General features: G+C 32.0%; 1 protein-coding gene across 1 annotated transcript in view; it reads right to left on the minus strand.

The window, feature by feature from the left end:
- LOC146535211 (zwei Ig domain protein zig-8-like) overlaps positions 1-21,399 on the minus strand; it is a 106,946-nt gene that overhangs the window by 20,598 nt on the left and 64,949 nt on the right. Inside the window, exon 2 of the mRNA XM_085191253.1 lies at positions 16,606-16,781. Coding sequence (XP_085047379.1) covers positions 16,606-16,720 — 115 coding nt within the window. The 5' untranslated portion in view covers positions 16,721-16,781. The remainder of the gene's footprint in view (positions 1-16,605; positions 16,782-21,399) is intronic.

The raw sequence follows: 21,399 nt of genomic DNA on the forward strand, positions 1-21,399 counted from the left end.
CCATTGTTGAAATCTATAGTCCATCTATATTTGACAGTTCGAGCGTCATTTGGGGTAGTGTTTATATTTGTATTATTACCATTATCAATTTTGATAAGACGAAGACATAGAGGCTCAATAACCAACATACATTTTATATGACGGAAACGACAATAAGAAAACAGAGAAAATCAACACTGTATCTAAATATAGTGTTTTCTATATAACATTGAAATATTGCTTCAGAGAATGCATGAAAAATATAGTTTGTTATACAATACTAGTTCCCATTAGCCAAGAACACAAAGAGCTAACGTTGAAATCGGCCAACTTCCAAGACCTAATCGGCTTAGCGGGTCAAGTGGTGCGGCTTCTAAGCCGGCTAGTTACATTATACACGCACTGCGCTCATACTGTATAACATTTTATATGAATTCGTAATATTTTTAACGTTTGGCTAAAAATTAATAAGTACGTAGGTAATTATATCATCATCGAGAAGTTATAGTGAAACTATTTAAAAGTGAAGGTAATAGATTTAAATTTAGTACGGAAGGATTGAGATACGGAAGAAATTGTATGGAAAGATATATATGTTATTGATGACAATGTAGTTTCATATTTATATTATTTAAAGTAGAAGTTTGCCATAAAAATCCAGTTAAGTGCGAAACGTACTCGGACATCGAACCCATAACCGTCGCACCTACAGTCAAATAGTCTAATATCGTATAAGTGATATTAAAATATTATAACTAATATTGATATAATATGTATTTATATAAATATGTTGGTAGATTTTGTGAAATTTTCTATGGGGAAGGAAAGTTATAATTTAAGCAGTTTATCGCTTAAAGCGACGTGGTTATAATTTATTTGTAGCTATTTAACGCTTGCTCTAAAGAATTTGCTTTGCAAGATTTTGTAAATGAAATAAAGTATTTTAACGAAAATTTAGTAATAAAATTAAGCTTGTTAATGTTAAAAGATAATGTTTGGACGAAAGCTAAAATAAAATAATTTATTTTTTGATTATACAGAAATGAACACGAGTGGTGACTCCGTATTCTAATATCTCTAGTGGGCACAATGTACAGAAGAGGGATTAACACATGTGTGAAATAGTACCTACTTTTAAAAATCGTCCTCATTAATTCCTGTTTTTTACATTTTTTTAGCTTCATGCTGTATTCCGCATACAGCAAGTTATTTATTTCCTCAATGATAGACACAACCCGGCGAAGAGTTCTGCCACTAAACACGAAACGTATAGAAAATTCCGTTTAATTTTCTACACTATTAATATTTGCGGAATACAAAAAAAAATTTTTGTATTAGCAAAACCACTAATTCCAATTCCACTAAGTGTATTACGCCAAAGTTGCGTCTATATATGATAATATAAGCTAAACTTCAATAATTTATTTTTTTAGATATTCAGAAAATAGCAAAAAATATTTTAGTACAACATTTATTAGTATATTTCAAGCCGGACTGACTTCATTGAAATAGTTCTAAATTAGGGCGCCTGTCACACTGCGGTTTTAGTTTGAATACTTTGTTCTAGAAATTTACAAACTAGACTACAGCTTCGATTTTATAACAAGTGAAACACAAACACACACATACATTAATATATAATAGTGAATCAGCATATTGAGGCCAGTCCTGGCGCAGAGGCAAAAAGTGTGACTATAAACGCGATTGGTTGTGGGTTTGATTCCCACTCGAGCAAAAGAAATATTTATTTCAATTTATATTTCCATTTCCTCGCTCTGCTGTCAAGGTAAAGTGCGGCGTTGAGATCCGCCACTTAATACATAAGATAAATAAACTTTCCTTGCTTCCTTCTCAAGTTTTGTGTTACACAGCTTTGTCTAGTTGAAGCTAAAACTATTTCCGACTAAAACATAAGCAGCTTAATATTTAGACAGTAATGTAACTATCAGCACTTCCAAGCGGTTATGCTTAAGGCTAAATCAGAAAGTCATAACGAAAACTGAATATACGACTGAAACATTTGAAGTAATCAAATGTTGAAAATATACGATTGTTAGTTATGCTATTATTATTAAAAATCTTATTATTATATAGGGTAATTTGAAGGTCGCCGAAGTCTGGAGGCATCTAGGCAATGTCTTCAGAATTTAGCGGAAGTGGAGAGCGGAGTGCTCCCTCTGCCTATCTCGTACATATTATACATACTAGCTCGAATTTAAACTTTGTCATTTTATTTTAATATGTTTTTAAGGTCTCATTTGTAAATAACTGGTAATTGTAACATAATATTCATTGAAAATAGCTTTCTGCCATAATAGTATTATTTAAAAAATACAACCTACCCTATATGAATGCATTATAATTTGGCAAAAAGGGGGAATTTATGAATATAATTTGCAACCCTAATTCGCAACGAATAAGCCTTTTCCATTCAGCATTGCGTGTGACAAGCGACGAATCTAATCTCTCTACATCAAGGATTTTACATGAAAAATATTCTGGTTTCTGGTGACATTCCAATGTTTGGATGATTGATGGTGTATTAAATCGGACAAGCCATTCTACATGACATGTTTAAGATGTATTAAGAAATATTATCTTTTAAAAGAATATTATTATGGAGGTTTCCATTCAATTTGGTATTGATAGTGATATAATTATGTACCTTTACTCTCTTGTATATAGCAGAGCAAAGAAAACTCTACACTTTCCGTCAAATTTTAGAGAAATTACGTGTTGATTAGCAAAACTTAATGCCGTGCTTTGTTTTCAGAGCGAGAAAATTAAAATAACTTGGTCCTTCGAACGGTAATCGAACCATTATCTTCGTGTTTATATTTATCCTCTGAGCCGCTGCGCCATAGCCTGGCCTCATTACAGCCTAAGTACATTTGTATTAATTTTCAATTTAACTACCACATTTTGAAATGTGGATAGAGAAAGTTCATCTTTAATATTAAAATTTAATGTTGTCTTTGTTTAATCAGATCGTGTTGCTTAGGTATAATAGTAAAAAAAAACATATTTTTTACTCAAATTTAACTTTATCTACAGTACTATCTATAACTAGAAGAATAGACGGATACATCTAAACTGTACCAGCTCGATAATCCATATATTATATTCACACTCACCAAATATATGCCACGACGTAAGCATAAGTTAAATTTTATTCCCAAGACTTCTATTCCTTCGATTTTATTGCGATGTTTAAAATATGCGGAAATATGTGCAAAGAATTTCCATAGTATTACATTGTACATATTTCAAGAAATATATAGAATCGAATCGAATGGAATGGAAAAATAAGGTATCGAGTAAATGAAAATATAGCATCAAAATTTTAATATTAAAAAAATATATTAATAGAACAGAGAAAGACTTTATTTCTTAACTATCTATCATCTCTATCATCTACATTAATTATAATAAGATTTTTTTCACTCGGGAAAACATTTAACTATTTTCATTTCCCTAATCTGATAGATTAAATAGGATGTTGAGACGTTGACGTGAAGGAGTGTCTTAACACTATACCCTTTTCCTACCTTGTTATGCTACTGAGAAAAAGTGTGAAATTTAAAAAAAATAAAGCCAATAAGTTACAGTTTCCATTTATTTCAAATAACTAGCAAATAAAGTGAGTACAGCGCTTGCACCATACATCTTTCTGTCGGTACTGCATTATCCTTGGCGTATCGTTCACTCGTTGACAGCAAGTGTCGGAAAGGGATGTCGTGCTTTCATATAAAGGTCGTGACTATGAATAACGTTTGAGAATTCAAAATGATATTTCAAGTCGTTTTACAGAGATATGTGATATATTTTTGAATGAGTTTAACTTAACTTGGGTAGATATTTGTACTTTTTACCTAGTGTTCAGACACTCCATTCTACATTTTGGGTCTAATATGACTGTTGAATCTCCATGCTAAGTGACTAAAATCAACAAGGCAAAGAAATAAAAAAAAAAAATCAGAAATCTGGAGCAATAAACATAAAAATGAGAATTTAGGAGGGTCTTAAGCTAATTTAATTAAAACTTAATTAATATAAAATAACAATATTTCAGTTTGTTCTATCAAAAGCATGAACAATAACTAAAACATTAAAATGAAACAAATTCATTATATCACCCCAACCACCTTTCTGAACGCCAAGCGACCCACAAACCAGCCAGTACACTGCTAATCAAATAGGAGTTGATTGGATTTCTCCAAGTGACGATCGACGACTATCGCATTTACACTCAGAGCCTGCTATGATGGAACATATTATATCTAGTTAATATATTAATATTATCTATATATTAAGTGATATCTTATGGTCCATCATAGGTAATGTAGCATTAAACTTTTTTTATCAGCTTCACAGTATGTCCTGGGTAATCAGGGTAGGCAGAGGGAGCCTAGTGTTAAGACACTCCCCACTTTCCGCTGAATTCTAAAGGCATTGCGTGTTCAATGGCGAACGACACCAGAGCGAAGAAATAAAAATTAAATATTTCATATCCTCGACTACAAATCGAACCCACAGCTTGCCGCCTCATCATCAAACTTTTAAACTCAAAAAATATATATTATCGCTGCTACTATTATTTATTCTTTAAAAAGGGTAATAAAAATGAACTAATTAAACCAAAATCAATAACCGTAACGAGGTCCATGAAAGAGTTCCAGCAAACTGTACCGAAGTGGATATACAACGATTAACCGGTCAAGTGGAACAGCAGCTCTATGAATGTTACGCGCCGTACGTGAAGTTAAGCGAGGAAACGTGCCATATCTTACACCGACTACATTTCATTTTGTTTGTGTTTTTCAAAGAAATTATGTGTTTTTATTTTGATAATTGACTGTGTTATTTCCTTTTGTATTGAAATGAGTTAATATTTATTTTCAAATAACCTTTTCAAAGGCTAGGCTTTAGCTCTAAAAGGAGAATTGGCAGACCAAAACGGAGATGGCGAGACGAGCTGGACCATTATAAGCCTGACTGGTGCTCGATAGCGGGAAATAGACCAGAATGGAAGAAGTGGAGAGAGGCCTTTGCCCAACAATGAGATGGTGCAGGCTAGGGAAAAAAATAACCTTTTCAAAACATTTTTATATTTTTTTTCTAATATTTATTTCATTACCAACAGTGTTTCTTAGTATTGTTTTTTCATTTTTGAAAATAGCATTAAATATAATCGAGGTTATTGTAGAACAGGCTCCAAATGCAATTGCGTTTTTATAGTTTCAGGTCTTACTTGGTAGACGTTGAGTCCCGCCACTGTATGTAATGTGTGGAATCGGAGAATCAGAGAGTGGAGAGTCGTGATAGGTAATTTCTGTTTATCCCTATTTAATACATTATAAAGTGTGAAGCTAAGAAACATTAAATAGAGTTAAGTTAACATACGGTGTGATAAACGTCTTGGTGGGATTGTTCGCGAAAATATTTCTCTTTCTCCATAACACACGGTAAAATGAGCTTTTCGGTAAGCTGGCGCATAAAATATTGTATAATATGCGAAAGATGAAAATTTTTAATATATTCTTAAGGAGACCTAAAATTTTATAAATAAAAGACATTATTTTTTTTTGCTTGTTCTAAAATATAGCTGCTACAGTATTAATTATGAATTTTAAACGAATATAAAATTGAGGCCGTTATAGCGCAATGGCTTAGTGTCACCGACGTGTGAGTGTATCGCGACAGATTTGGGTTCGATTCCTGTTCAGAACCATGAATTATTTCGATTTCATCGCTCTGGTAGCAAGAGATACGAGGATACGAGACGTTGATTCCACCACTCAACACGCTATGCTTCAAAAATTGTGCAGAAATGAGAACAGAACGGCGTCTTAGTACTAGACGCTACATATAGACTAAACATTCTGATGTCCTCGTTTTTAGAAAGATTTTTTCAGAAATGAAAGACAGATTTTTTACTATTATAATTAAAATTAAATTAGAAAACTTGATGTAAAAATGACAAAGCATAACTAAGTAGTCGACTTCGACGATCACTCCATATATTACTTTCAATTACTCTCATATTGTTTTCAGAGAGAATAGCGTCAATACTATCTGTTCTCCACAAATTTTAGTCTCTAATTAAATCAATGCATTGTCCAAACAAGAAATAACAATTGCTACCAATATAGATTCAAGAATTTCTATTTAAATATTGTTTAAGCTACTATTGTATTAAACAGAACCAGGCTGATGGGCAGTAAAACCAGAATGGGGACGACAGCGACCGCAAGACGATTGATCGTAAAATACTTAATGTTTGGGAACCCCGCCTTGGAGTAAATGTCCAAAGAACTTTGCATATTCGATAACTTGATCTTGTTTTCTACGTAAAGCGATTTATGGTTATTGATCCTCTAAATTTATTAGTACATTTAAATAATTATATGTTTGAGAGGAAAATGTTAAGATAGTAAGTTATCTTTTAATAGCTTTAATGTTTATTGATTTTCTAAATTTATTAGAATATTAAAGACCTAATATAAGCAACAAAAAATCAATAAGTTATATAAATAGTTTTTTTTATATTCAAAACTTAAATATTTTACTGCTAAACTACATTCAGTATCAGAATCCATTATTTACAGACAAGGTATATTGTATTAGTACAAATTATTAGAATACGATATTAGATGTTACTAGTTTCATGTCAATTAACTAATAGACAATATGAATGCCGGCACTACACAAGTCTCTATACAATTTAAAATAACCTATAATTTAATAATAATAATAATAATCCCAAAAATATATTAGGCTTAACGCCAGCTATATCTCAGTGGAAAGTTAGCCTAAATGTTACATAATTCATGCCTAAGTAACCTATTACAGTTCATAAAAATCTAGCTTTTGTAGGTTAATGCCAGCAACTCATTGTTGCCTGAACTTTTACTGTTTGTTCTATATTTATGCTTTGGAGACCAGCACCAGGCATTCCTTGGGGACACATTATTTTTTTTAATATTACAGCCATTTATTTCACTACTTTGTTAGCTTTATTTGGCAAGCGAGTTTATGATTTTACTTGATATTTGAATAGGATTTGGATATATATAGTTCTTGTTTATTTTTTGTTTTCTTTGAAAATACTGATAAAAGTCTATTTGGATTGCTTAAAGTAAAAAGAAGCACTTCGTTTTTTTATACAGTGGTTGTGATTTGATAAAAATTTAAATATCGAGTTTCTACGTATTTTATTTTATTTTAAAAAATATTTTAGGTACACTAAAATTATAACATAATTTTTACTGTAATATAATATCAAATTGGATTATACATAATTATACACGTTAAAAAGTAACTATAAACCAGTACTAAACACTAATAAATATTTAACATAGCGACGGAAATAACTTGGAAAACCGCGGTTCACGAATCAATTTTGAATTGCAAACCACGCGTGTGCGTACAAATTTCACCATTGCAAGCAACTATTTGAGCTACATTTTACCCATTTAGTATTTTGTTCAATTTGTGGGTAGAGAGATACTATATTTAAGTAATATTATATGCAAATTTACATTTGAGATTTATAATTTAATTTTAAATTGATGTTTTTATTTTATAAGATAACACATAGCAGGATATATAGAGGGGACCTGAGAACCTAGTGTTAAAACACGGCGTTCCTCAATTTCCGCCGAATTCTGGTGGCATTTCATCGAGTGAGAATCAAACCCACTAAGTTACAGTCGCACACTTGAGCCCCTGCGCCTGGCCTGACTGGCCTCATCTTCATAGTCGTTACAGTTTATAAGAGACACAAGATTAAATCTTAAAATAACAAGCTACAACTACATAATAAAAGAAACTTTTTAATCGATACTAGCACTCGTGAAATAATTAATCTTCTTAAGAAGGCACTCAAACTCTATGAAGTAGTTTGTTAACTTCGGGATGGGCTGAACCTATCTATTGATGTCGACGTTAATTTATTTTCCTTTATTATTAAGTTTTGGTAACTATGCGTAGTTACTATAGTGTGTGAATGGATTTGGGCCAAGGCGGTATATTTATTTATAGACTTAATATGGGCAGTGGGTCACCACCCCAAATAAAATTTAAGAAGTCTTTCTTAATTCTCGATAGTATGTAAATATGCTCCTAATAACTAAATGAGAGAAGTGTTGTGTTAAGACATTAAAAAAAATACACTCTATAGAAGATAAGATTAAACGTTGTGGTTAAACGGGTTTAAATTGGAGAACTTTGAAGAATATGTCCTTAATAGATGGCTCTATCTTTGGCCAACTTTAGTTAGAAGTAAGAGTCGGAGTGACTCCTACCCAATAACTCAATTTCCTCTGATGGCTGCAACGGGTGGACGTGGACGCAGTGTGTATCATGGTAGATACTATTTTAATTACTCCTTAAACACTAGAGGCTCCATTATAAGAAATTATTGCTTTAAATAAAAAAAAATTGGGTTCCACCAGTTACTTTCCAGGCCAACGTCAGGCACCAATATAATTGAAGAGCAAAAATTCTATTGTTTTTATAAGAATTCTAGAATTTCGTCTGTCACCTTCATTAGACCAGCTCGATAATATGTCAATTGCCAATTTAATCAAATGATCACAATTTAGTTTCTTAGATTTTTATTTTATTACATAATTGAAAAGCAATGCTTCTAAAATATACGGAAATTGAAGAGAGAAATGATATACCAATCGGAGCCCTCTATTTCTCTATAAAGCCAATTGCGGAATATGGATAACCACAAAAATATTTTTGTGGCTATACTGTAATACCAAACCAAAAAAAAAAAATTTCTAATTAATATTAGAAATTTTTTAACGTTAATACGTTGTAACCGATTTTTCATACATAACTAAAATCGATATTATATTTAATGAACTTTCACACCAGTATCACATTCCAATATGCGCGATTAAAAATAGAAATGTAACCTAGATATTATCTGAGAGTGACTCGGCTAAAATGATATGTCTATATATAAATTTTAAATACTTTTTACTTCGTATAGAAAAGGAAATGACAATTAAAAAATATTTTACTTGTTATTTTTACATATTTATTTAATAAGTTAAGGTTAAGGATCTTTAATAACAATAGCCGGATATAATTATAACATTTAATAGTGGGACGTAAATTTAGAGATTATGTTCAGATAATTAAATAATTTAATTTAATTTGTAATCACGATGGTTGTGAGTTCGATAATCAATTGGGGGAATGAATTATCTAATAATTTCCTCGCTCAGATAACTGGACAAAGTATAAGTAAGTATAGCGTATAGCTAAACTACTCAACAAGCATCTTCCCGAATTGTGAGCAAAGTGGAGAATATAGTGTCTTGTCACTCTGCCACCACTGCTACGTGTGAAAAAAATCAATAAACAAAAAAACTGATCATATTGTATAATATATTCAAATATTAGATTTTTTACAAAATTCATGTCGTCATCAAATTAATCTGTCAGATCTGCGTTCACCAAATGTTAATATAAACATTTAATAATATCACAGTATAAAATGATAATTACCACACATTACATTATGACCGGCTGTACAGCGTCAATTTCGCCTCTAATTAAGATCATCAGATCGAGATAAATATGTTTAATACTATACTATAATACTTATATTGAAATATATTATTTTAGGAATCTACATTTATTTTATTATTTTTACGAATCCCCTGAAGATATAGTGTTAGGAGAGTCCGTCGTCACATTACGTCCGAAGTTGAGCATTGTGTTTAGTTGCGAAACTCAACGCTGTGTTTTTCATCATTTCATCAAGCAAAAATCGAACCCACAAACATTCCGTGTACTTGTACAGACAGATACAAGCTTCATTAAATAAAAAAAAGTTTAGATTCGCAATTGTTAATTGTTGATTGTTAATTTGTTAATATATTCATATCTTTAAATTTTCGCCTTCATCTTTAGAGCCTAAGTTATAGCGCTAATAGTTAGCTTCAGCAATATATATACATATTGTTTTATTAGCGTCTACATTACCTCAAAGTAAAATGCCATTTAACATATTACTATGAAAGTAGCTATACGGCGAACCGCTTCCACGTCAGTTAATATTCACATTTTTTTAACCATGAAAGCTACTGAGCTAAGCCTACTCGCCAACCCATCAGTTTGAGGTCTACTGACTCCAGGTTATTGGAGTCAGTGGTGATACAGAGAAAAACCATATATTCAGCAGGTCCCATGGCTTCATCATTAAAGAAAACATCGGCTTTAACAATTTTTTCAATAGATAGTTAATATCACTAAATCTTACTGAAATTTACTGTTTACATTGTCATATACATTCTGTTGTCTTTTCATTTTAAAAATCAATGAAGTATCATCAACCTCATTTGTACATATTTTAATAGCCTAAAGACTAAAAGGATAGTACATCACTCCAGAGGATCAAAGTAACTATTTCAGCATAAATTAACCGCAATAGTCAAATAATTTAACTATTACCGTTAAATTTAACTGTGAAACTAGTCATTGTTAGTGTGTCAGACGATAGAGCAGCTGCCTCAAACTTTGTTATTCAGATTTGCATAGTAGCGGTTGAATTTAAAAGCGCTTTAAGGCTAATGGAATATAACACGTAGATGATTTAGTTACCTGCATGTTCTAATGTTCTACTTGAAGTTAGTTAATTATATTTATGATATAATTAAACAGCTTCTCGCTGTATCCCATATGTATCTGGAAAGGCAGAGGGTTAAGACACTCCGTTCTCCACTTTCACATTCTGGACGTATTGCACATTGAGAGGCGGAACTTAACGCCGCGCTTTGCCTCGATTCCGAGGAAATGATTTTTTTAATATATTAAAAATTTATTACACAGAACCTGGAGTTTTGGTGTCGAGGCAAAGCGCGGAATTAAGTCAAGTGGGCATCGAACCCATAAGCTGTCGCGTTAAATTTCATTTGGTCTACAAAGACTGTGATACAATAGGTCTATTTTTTGGACTAATTTAATGTAATACGAAAGAATTAAACTCCTACAAATATTCAATGTATTATATTATTTTTAACCTAAATAATTTTGTTTCCTTAAGATTTGTTGCTGTAAAAAAATACAGCTGTAAACTGGAAACAATACAAGATAATTAAAACTCGAGGAAATTTCTAGAATTAGCTGTGCCATTGTCAACTTTACTCCTTTTTCAGTATTATGTCGGGGACTAAAATAAATGGAAGGAACTGGCTTAGAAAAAAAATGCAAAAACTAGCTTAGAAAAATATTGAATGAACAACATGACAAAAGGTAAAAGCTATTTTTTTTTAAGTACACATAACGTAACACAATTAATAGATACATTATAAATAACGTGTAATTAGACAGTTGGTATGAGATAATAAAGTAACTAAAATAATAACCAAAAAAATATTATTAAAAGTTATATTATCGGTATATTTTATTTATAAAAAAGTACATATAAAAAGTCAAAATAATAATTATTGGTAGATATACTGTAGAAATATATATAAATAATATGTTTATTAATTTGAAATTAATTTTTCAAACAAAGTTATAAAACCTACCCCAGTTTTTATTCTAATTTTAGCATGAACATTTTATTCTTTTCACAATTATTCCACGCCTCAGACACAGAATGTATCTGACAGTTTCTATTATTTTTCAACTACCGACAATTCTAACTTTAACGTAACGTTTTCTGACAAACGATTGTGAATTCTCGCTAACGAAACAATTTTGAACTAAGTTACTATTAATATAAAAAAAATAGAAAATTAAATCAGCTTCACGTTGCATCTCGCACACAACAGAGTAGGCGGAGCGAACCGAGTATTAAAACACTCCGTTCGCCATTTTTCGGCGAAACTCAACGCCGCGCTTTGCCTCGACGACAGAGCGAAGAAATGGAAATATTTACTTAAGTAAATATTTAATTTCCTCGAGTGGGGATCGAACCCACAACCGTCACGTTACCGCCACGACGGCTAACTAAAATACTAAAAAAAAACCCCCAAATAATATTCCACGTCACTTCTAGACATTTGTACATCGCGGTGTGTTTTAATGAAACACATTAATAACATCCGTGCACTAAAACGCCCTTTGTTTCTTCCACGATTTCGTATATTGTATCCTATTGTTCTTTAAATACCTTCTATATTTCATATATTTGTAGCTAAGCTTAGATTGAATGTAAGTGATAAATGCTTAGACATTTTTCTTTTAAAGATACTATTTATTTTGTATGTCTAAGATTTGTTGGCTTTTTTTATTTATTATCAATAAAATGTAGAGATAATTTGTTTTTTTTTTCTGTTCTAACCCCTATTTATCCTAAAAATGTCATTTTTTTTTCTTTATTTACACTATAAGTTTCACTTCTTGCCCAATTGTAAACTAGGACCTCCGAAACAAGGTCTTGACACACATACAGACAGACGGTCAAAAAAATTATGATATAAAAATCCATTTTATTTTAAATAGAAACCTAAAAAACCCTTCAATTATTAGTAGGCAACCTCAATTGCGCTAGCACCATTCAATTAACCTAAACCACCATTCCATTGATTACAACGAAAAACTAGCACTAACGTTAATTTAACGCTTCGAAGCACTGGTAGATATCGATCAAATATTTGGGCAGCCATCGGTTATAACATATTCTGTTATATGATAAATCTATTTTATACATGTAATCGCATTAGTTGATCAAACAATTGTTAGTAAACATTATTTGGAAGATATTTGCTCTATTATGGTGTGGATAAGGGAAATTTCTCGATAGAAGGTAAGGTTTTGCATGCACGCCTCAAATAGTTTAGACAATGATTTTTATAGAGAAACAGCGATTGTTGTTTTTGTTTTAAGCTATTCAATAGATATAAGATAATATTTATTTGTAAGTATATTTATTAATTTTGCTATGTATATCGCGTCAGCTTCGGATGCTGAACCTATTGAGCAAATTCTCAGGAGAAATTAAGAAGTTCAAAAATAAACTATTAGTATATCTTTATTATTAGAAAGTTATTACAATTTCTACTTTGTGAAATGAAACATAACGACAAATTCAAAGGTCTTATCAGATTGGTGGAACGAAACTTTCTCTGCCCTGAGAAGTAATTGAATCCACAACCATTATATTTACAGTCAGATCTCTGAGTCTTTCTCTTATTCTCTTATTCCAATTTCTGTAATAAATGAAATAATGCATTAGATGGGGCTCATGTGTTGAAGCAGAGGAAGCGAGATAAGTGGCGGCTCTGCGTCTCTATAGGTTAATTACTTTTGTGCAAAAGGATTAAGAGAGAAATTTTAAAGAAATATTTTAAATATAATTAGAAAATTCCTAATAATCCTACTAACATTGCCATATTTCATAAAATATATCAAGTAATTCTACATAGATATATAAGTAGGTATAAAAGTTTTCTTTTTACCAGTGCGAGAAAATGAAATTCATTTCCTCGAATGGGATTCCAACCTTAAACCAGTCGCATTTACAGTCGCACGCTTGCCACCCCTGCGCCACGACTGGCCTCAAAAATAAATTGATTTAATTTTACTTTACGCTTGAAATTTGTTGAACATATTTTTTATACATATTTTGCATTATTTTGTTCAAATTTTAAAAGCATAATTTTATAAAATATTATAAATTGCTATTACAATGGAACTCCTGAAACCACTCAATTTGCATTCATTGGCCCATAGTAAATTGAGTAAAGGTTAAACAACTGTTCGAACATGATTGTTGTTTTAGTTTTAATAACTAGGTATATTTAAATTTATTTGAGGCGTTGTAGTGCAGCAGCACAGCATCTGACGCGATAGTTGTGGATTCAATTTCCGCTCGGGGGAATTTTTTCGCTGTGGTAAAACTGTGGGTTTAGTTCTGTGGGCGGTATAATTGGGCGGTGAGTAGAAGACAGAGTGAGTCGGTCGACGGACGGTTTTAACGAGAGATCAAACAATTAGAATTAGTTACCTCTAGAGTTAGTCTAAATGAACGTTAAGGCGTTTAATTTCACTTTTAGGCGCTTAGTTTAAAATAAAAAAAATAATAATTTATAAGAGGATACCACCAAAAGGATACAAAAATTTCTTAGGGAAACAATTGTTTTTCTATAATGAATCATAATTATTTCGCACTATCATTATACATAAAGATATTAAAATATTTATAACAGAAATAATCCGATAAACAAATACACCGACGCTTTAAGACAAACGTTTCACTTCATTTTAATCAATTAATAACGACTTAATAAATCCTTTGTGTATAATTATAGCCAAATCAATAATTGCTGTGGCAAGTCCTGGTCAAGCTCAGTTTACTTCCTGTTTTAATGTATGAGATTATATACATTATTATCTTTGTGGCCGTCGTAGCACAAGGGCACAAGGGTGTGCCTGCAACGCGACGGTTGTGGGTTCGATCCTTACTCGAAGGAATAAATTATTGTAATTTTTTCCCTCTGGAACCAAGGCAAAAGTTGCTCGAAAAATTGGGCGTAATGTGGGGAACGGAGTATCTTAACACTATGTTCTATTTGCCTACCCTGCTATGTGCGGGATTCAGTGTGAAGATGATTTTTAAATTTACTAAACTTTTTAAAATTTTATTGAGAGCACTTGATTTCTTCCTCTCTACCTACTTTCCTACCTATTTTGTAAAATACTCGTATAGATTTTTTCGTACATCTTCCATGTACAGACAGCGATAAATTACAATTTTATTATATGTATATATATTTTATTTAACAAAATTTGATCCCACTATCAGCATAGTTTTGATTTATACCAACTGCGCCGCTATGGAATGTCATACATACTCGTACAATACAAAGTAATATAAAGGCCGCATATTGCGAAACGGCCGTTTAATATTTGCTTTGCTATCGCTTTACCCTTTAAAAATCGGGATCAACGATAGTACTGTGCAATAAATGTAAGAACAAAAATTGTATACATATAGGTTTATGAAGGTGTTTTTCCGTTGTGGCATAGCATCAGGCTGTAAAGTGATGGATGGATTCAAATCATTTGCATATCTTCGCCCTGATGTCTAGACAAAGCGCGCCCTTGACTTCCGCATATGCAGGAATTGGGTGAAAATTTAAGAACAGAGTTTTAACACTAGTTAAGTCTGTCCATATAGACTTCTTAACTGTTCCATCCTAGTAATTACTTATATGCTTATCGATTACCATACAAATTAATTACCATTCGTTCTAAATATATAAAACATTTCATGACGCTAAACTAAGCGTGGTCAGTTTATAAGCACTAACTAATAATCGTGGTCCAGTTAGCAGTTGCAGCTAAGTGAATGTGGTCGTAAAAAGGAAGTAATGGTCGATATACGTCCTATTGCCAGACCACTAATAAGGCTTATGCGGTATTCGCTAATATGAATAATGATCTTTGTTTTTGATTATATATGAATGTGGATATGTTGGTAGTTTGAACTGTATGTGTTTTAGATATTTACTTCACTTTGTCTCCTATGACAATTTCAGTGTTCAACTGTGTTTTTTAGTTTTTCGTTTTATTCCGCACATAGTAGGGTAAGCAGAGGGAATCAGGAAACGTAGTGTTAACACACTCTGTTTCCATTAAGACATAAATGGTTATGTCGGGAATGGTCCCGACATAACTTTCCGCCGAATTCTCGAGGTAAGTGTCGTGTTGAGTGGCGATTTGGCATGTGCAAAGTGGGGGAAAGTGATGTATTAACATAAGGTTCCCGATACCTATCCTGTTATGCGGAATAAAGCGTGAACCTTAGAGCTTATAAATATTTTGAATTTTAATTGTCAATTGTAAACTCTGCTTCCAATATAATAAAGTATTTTTAAGAGAAAAATAAAGTAAGCTCAAAAGAAATAGAACCGATGTGAAATATAAAGCATTGAAATGAACATTAATAGGTTATGGCCGTTTCGTGATCCGGTTACCCCTAGATACTCTTGAGGATAGTACGGTTCTTTTTGCAGCTGCTGTATTTTTAACCGACTTCCGATAAAAAATATGAAGTATAATGTATTTTTATGTATATGTTACTATACTGACTGTATAGTATTTAGTTATCTACAAAAATATACTTAAGTTTAATTTTAACAAATTTACACATTCCTATTAGTGATATATTTGTTCTCCATTTCCCGTCCATTATTCATATAATGTATTGATAAATTGTGTATTCAGTAGAGCATGTCGAGCTATTGTTATCAGAACGGAGAAACAAATATTATATGAGACGAAGAAATGATAGATTAAAATTTCCACATTACCAAATACATTTTCATCATATATGCAAAATAACGAAAAAACATTAATTCATATATTATAAGTCCAATCCAATGAACCAATTATGGTGCAGGAGCACAAGTATGAATGTAAACGCGACTGGTTGTGGGTTCGATTCCCACTTTGAGTTCCGCCGCAATGCCTTTAGATTTCGGCAGAAAGTGTTTATTCTGCTTACCTTGCTGTGTGGGGACTAATGCGTGCAGTTATTGAGCGAGTGAGTGAGTGAGTCACTCGCTCAATGAGTGAATGAGCGAGCAGAGTGCGTTTATTTTATATACAATGAAAATCTAAAAAAAAAACAAATATATTATATTGGCTTACCTTGGCTCTCGTTAAAAAATCCTAGCACCATAATAACGATAACCACGAGGCCTATCTTCAGGCGGTAGCCGATGAGACGCGCTGCTCGCATCTCTGGTAGCCAAGTCACCGCCATGCTAGCTCTGTGATGGCCATCCGCTATGGAAAATGTACGGCGGGTTGGTTTGATGCATTGTCTGGAATAAAAAATATTCGTTTATTTAGACCTCTTTAAGATCTGATTATAGACGCGATGGTTACGGCTTCAATCTTCAGTTTGAGAAATGAATAATTTTCTTTTTTCCGCTCTGGCATGACAGAGCTTAGCGTTGAGTTCCAACAACACACAATGTCTTGAATTCTCTGTCTAGATCTACTTCCAAAGTACCAGAAATTCAAATTCAAAACTTTATGTTTCTATAGCTTACCAATATCTAATTCATCGATTATATCGTAGTATGGTAATAAAACCCGCACCTACCACTAAAATATACAATTTTTCTTGCAAAAACAAAACAAAATCTTTGAAAAATTCAATTTTCAAGTAAAACTGTTACAATTGTATTAATATAATTGGTTTAAGGCGCTCGTGTTGCAATGTTGACACTTTAATGAGAACTTCCCCGACTCCAATACTCATTGCATTTTAAGACATGGTTGAGGGAACTTTAATTAAAATTCGCTATAACGATGCAAATGCTAAAGTGAACATCGTTCTGGAGGTCTTGAGGGGACCTATTGTCAATTTGGTTGTATTCTATCGCGGGGTTGTGATGCGATAATTTATAATTGAATATTGTAATGCGATTGACGTTGTTTTTCTTTTTTTTTGGTATTTTTTTTATTTTTTTCTTATAGCTTCAAGATTTAAATCGAATTCAATGTTAAGATAATTCTCCATTTTCCACCCAATTTTCGAAACATTCCGCCCTAAATGGTGTTTCTCAACGCAGCACTTTATCTACCAGAGTAGGGAAATAAAAATATTTTTTTGAATTATTATTACACCGAGTGAGAATCGAACTGACAACCGTTGGATTTACAGTCATATGTTGTCACTGCGGTATGAACGCTTCAATTTTTAAAATAATTTATCAAAAAATAATTAATAAACTAGTACTGCACTAGACATCCAATATTAAGTAGGTACTATTGTTGAGTGTAGAGCGTTTTACTTTATTTTTATTGGAAAATGTTAAAATTTACGCTCGATCAGTATTGTTAATTATAATTGACGTGACTAATAATTGCCAGATATTATTAAATAGTTTAGGCTGGAATGGTAGGAGTAGGTAGCGGGATCCTAGAAAACTAGTGTTAAGACACTCCTTTCACATTAAGGCACTTCCGTTTCCCACTTTCCGCTAAATTCTGTAGTCTTCGCGTGTTAAGTGGTGGAACTCCTTACTATTTAGCCTCTTATTGGCCTCAAGCTGATATATATTTAAAAAATACCTGAAAGAAAGCCTTAAAAAGTTCCTTGAGCAACTGTAAGCATGAAATATTGCTCGTTATCGAACTTGTTGAATGTTACTGGAATTTAAATTTATGAATATATTTAACGAATATTTACTTTTATTTTTGGACTTTTTATATAAACATAACCTTGACTTTAAATTCTATTTCTTGGATTGTTTATTTATCTAAAAATTTAACGTAACGGATAGCTACAACTATTAGATATAGAGAGCTGAAATTCGATAAATGAGTTCCTTGGGAATTGTAAAGGGAAACTAAAAGAAGATTTCTCGAAATTTCTAAGGTAACGGGAACAACGGATTCATACGTTTAATAGTCCGGCTTATACGGAAAATATGACATTTTTGCGAACACAAAATCAACGTCAAAAACAGTAAATTATGCACATACGTAATTATTTTGCCTTCCTTCTGTACGATAGTAAAGCTCTTATTCAGGAATAAGATGTGATTTAATATGTAAATCATAATAAATGTTACCCAAATACTCGAATACGCCTCGGAGCTTACTTCGTAAGCGTTACATTCATTATACAATTTATAGACTTTGTTATAATCCCTTATTTTCTATTTTGGTAATTTGGTAATTTGGACTGATATCTTTAAATATTGCCTGGAACTTTGTAGCTGATAAATTAAAATACACTTAAGTATTTTATCTAAAATTAATAAATTCAGCACGAAAAGTTTAGTGGTGGTGCAGGAACGCAACCTCGTAACGAGATAAAGCGCAGCGTCTTAGTGGGAACGGGGTGTTTTAATATTAGATTCCCAGGTTACACAGGTCCCTGTGGATAGAGAACGGAGTGTCTTGACACAAATTTATCTAGACCCTGTTATGTGGAAAAAGGCGTGAAGCTGAATAGTTTAAGGGTAATAAGTAGGATAGATAAAAAGAAAGGATGGTTTCGAGATACATATAAATTCCAAGGAAACGAAAATTATATTTGTACTTTAAATAAGTGCATATAGGTAATATAATAACGGGTCTATTGCATAATACTTTTTTGTTTATATTCACAAAATGTCTCATATATTACAGGATTGGCACAGAACCTAATGTTTTCGTCCATTCATTTTTCACTTTCCGCCCACACAAGAACTTTACATGCTAGATGACAAAACCTACGCAATTTTGTTCAACGAAACCTTGAAAATAGATTTATTTTTTAAATTTAATTTTAAAATTTCTTTCTTTCATAAGGTTATGAAGTAACATTTATCATAAACATATTGTAGACATCCAAGAGACAGTATAATTGCGTCACTATAACAATACAAAATGTGTTTTTTAATACAATTTATAAGTAACTTATTTTAACACGATAAAATTAATAAAATATAGTTGAAAATTCTGGTAATAAGGCAAACCGCAAACCTCAAAGATTTGGCGGAAAATAGGGACCGGAGTATTTTAATACTAGCTCCCTCTACCTATCCTACTACATGCGGGATATAGCGTGAAACAAAAAAAAGGGTAAAAAAATAAAGATAAATATAGTTTAATTTCAAAGAAAATACATACACTAATGATTTATTGCGCTACAAAGTCCACGCTGTATGGAAAAGGCCTCTTATACTGCAGTAGTTCAATAGTATTTAAATCGGGAGCAAGTGCGAGCCAAGCCATTATTTCAATTATGTCGTCCTCTTATTTTCACTTTAAGCAGTTTGCTCACAGTAGCCAGCAAGATTGTATCGCTCGTTATCTCATTAAAATTTAATTATACTACTGCCGTTTAATTTATAAATGTCCACTTCTTTATAAGTATGACGGGAATGCATAAAACGAATTATTACTTAAAGGAACTAGAAAATTGTAGTGTGATATTGGGGGTTGAGTTCTTGGTAATGTATGGGGGGAATGGAGTGTCCTATCACTATCTATCTCTATATCTATTATCTGCATATGTGCAGGTTGAGCAGGATGACAACGAACGCCGGGATTAATGTCAGGAGAAAGAAAAACCGTGCTATATGCGAGATATAGCATGAAGTTAAAACCGCTTTGTTAAGACAACCGAATTTTATATACGTTAAGGCAAATGTAACGAGCCTAAGTTTAAGTCCTCCTCGCGAAGGGAAAAGATTATGAGAAGACAAATCTGTGATTTTTCCAATAGGAATACTTTGGCGTCCAATTTTTATTTTGATGATAAAAGAATTAGAAGTAAGTTACTTTGGGCTTGATTATGGATATAAATTAGGTAACACTTATGCCTTAAAAAAGGATTTACATATTATAAATAAGTAAATATTAACAGTCCAAGAGTCGGTCTGTGCAAAATTCACAGTTTCATCAGCCACGAAAGGCAACTTGCTCCCCAATTTTAAATACAACTTCCCCCAAACTTTCGGAGACGTATACAAATAAAGTTTTTCACCGGCCGTGACCACAACAAAAGAATTTTTTAGAAGACATTAAAACTTGCACGTTACCAAGTTGGGATGATTCAAAAGCATTTTAATGGTAGACAGAGTTCTAGAACTTTCTGGGAAATAAACTTACTAATTGAGAACTTTTGCGAGTGAAAAAAAAAAACGACAGAAACATGACAGTTAAGATTCGGTGGAGTGTAATAAGGTTGTTTTTTAGAAACGCTATTTTTTTAAATTCAATTAAATGGAATGGAAAGGAGATAATTTTTTGTTACTTTTTCCAATAATTGTTGACTCTTTGTTGTAAAGTTTGATGGAAGGGTTGAATTTTCTGTAAAGCGATAATTCCAAAATTAAATACACAAAAAATATTAATTTTGAACAATTTATAAAAAGTTGAAGAAGGTACTCCTTGATTTTGTTAGAGAATAAAGTTAATAAATTTATCTCTGCTTATTTATTATTATAATATTTTCATAAGAATAGGTTTAATACTTCTGAAATAGTAGCGTGAAAATATATTTTTTTGTTTGATTCCCCTTTGAGAAAGTGAAATATGTAATATTATCATTTCCTCGCTCTGGTAATGATGAAGACAATGTGGCGTTGAGTTCCTTCACTCAACAAGCACTCAACACTTCGTGAAAAGTCATTTTGCTCTTCATCTTCTAGTTAAAAGCAGCTATTGTGGAATCCAACGTCATGCTTTATCCAAATTCACCTTATTTGAACCCAGAACCATAACGCATAGTCCAGTTATTCCCAACAGACCTACGCCATATAATTTCAATAAGTCAAACTTATCGATGAATATTATTTAAGCGTTTTACTTTATAACCTATATCGTGATAAATCATAAAAGGCACTGGGGAAAGAACTTCTAACAATGATGTATTGCCATACATATTTTATAGGATGGAAAAAGGATGTACTGAAACATTGTTTGGACTTATTTGAG

Source organism: Heliconius melpomene, chromosome 10 (assembly GCF_056956725.1).
Source record: "Heliconius melpomene rosina isolate 202511_hmr_F chromosome 10, ASM5695672v1, whole genome shotgun sequence".
NCBI lineage: Eukaryota > Metazoa > Arthropoda > Insecta > Lepidoptera > Nymphalidae > Heliconius > Heliconius melpomene.